The 1,343-nt window shown below is 47.7% G+C and overlaps 1 protein-coding gene across 1 annotated transcript; it reads left to right on the forward strand.

Annotated features, from left to right (window-relative positions):
* Window positions 1–249: 249 nt before the first annotated feature.
* On the forward strand, window positions 250–996 carry LOC109476172 (the record flags this gene model as incomplete). The annotated part of the gene is made up of 1 exon (XM_019777060.1): window positions 250–996. A coding segment is annotated over one exon (747 nt), but the record flags the coding sequence as incomplete, so codon positions are not given.
* Window positions 997–1,343: the final 347 nt, after the last annotated feature.

Consider the following 1,343-nt stretch of genomic DNA (forward strand, 5'->3'; position numbering starts at 1 on the left):
AGGACTAGTGGCCATTTCGGCAGATGTTGTGTCCTTTTGTGGTGTTTTCACATCTACATACATGGGATTTGGCTTTAAGGCAGCTAGCACTTCAGTATGTGACAAATTTGCAACTGTTGGAGATTGGGCCTGAGACTGACCCTGCCCTGCCTGATCATCACCACTGGATATTACAGTCGCTTTGGTGTTTGTGTTGGATTCAGTGTTGGCCTGAGACTGACCCTGCCCTGTCTGATCATCACCACTGGTCATTACAGTAGCTGTGGTGTTTGTAATGGATTCAGTGGTGGTCTGAGACTGACTCTGCCCTGCCTGACCATGACCACTGGTCATTACAGTAGCTGTGGTGTTTGTAATGGATTCAGTGGTGGTCTGAGACTGACTCTGCCCTGCCTGACCATGACCACTGGTCATTACAGTAGCTGTGGTGTTTGTGTTGGATTCAGTGTTGGCCTGAGACTGACCCTGCTCTGTCTGATCATCACCACTGGTCATTACAGTAGTTGTGGTGTTTGTGTTGGATTCAGTGATGGTCTGAGACTGACTCTGCCCCGTCTGATCATCACCACTGGTCATTACAGTAGCTGTGGTGTTTGTAATGGATTCGGTGATGGCCTGAGACTGACTCTGCCCTGTCTGATCATCACCACTGGTCATTACAGTAGCTGTGGTGTTTGTAATGGATTCAGTGATGGCCTGAGACTGACTCTGCCCTGTCTGATCATCACCACTGGTCATTACAGTAGCTGTGGTGTTTGTAATGGATTCAGTGATGGCCTGAGACTGATCCAGTCCTGTCTTACCGAAATTGTTTTCAATATCTTAATACTGGTAATAATGGTCACTGGCCATTACAGTAGCTGTGGTGTTTGTGTTGCATTCAGTAATGGCCCGAGACTGAGCCTGCCCTGTCTGATCATGACCACTGGCCATTACAGTAGCTGTTGTGTTTGTGTTGGATTCAGTGATGGCCTGAGACTGACCCTGCCTTGTCTGATCATGACCACTGGCCATTACAGTAGCTGTGGTGTTTGTGTTGGATTCACTGTTGGCCTGAGACTGGCCCCCATCTGTGTGATCATGACCACAAGCCATTATACTAGTAGTTTTGTACAGAGAACTAAGCTGCGAGGAAGTCTGTCTAGTGCCATAAGTTAAATTTCTAGAATCAAAGGAGTCAGTGTTGGCCTGAGACCGACCCTGTCCTGTCTGATCATGACAACTGGGCTTTACAGTAGTACCTTTGTACAGAGAATTCAACTGAGAAACAGTCGGCCTTGTGCCATACGATGAATTTCTAGCATCTAAGGGTTCAGTGTTGGTCTGAGACTGACCCTGCCCTG

This window comes from Branchiostoma belcheri, unplaced genomic scaffold (assembly GCF_001625305.1).
Source record: "Branchiostoma belcheri isolate BF01 breed outbred unplaced genomic scaffold, Haploidv18h27 scaffold361, whole genome shotgun sequence".
NCBI lineage: Eukaryota > Metazoa > Chordata > Leptocardii > Amphioxiformes > Branchiostomatidae > Branchiostoma > Branchiostoma belcheri.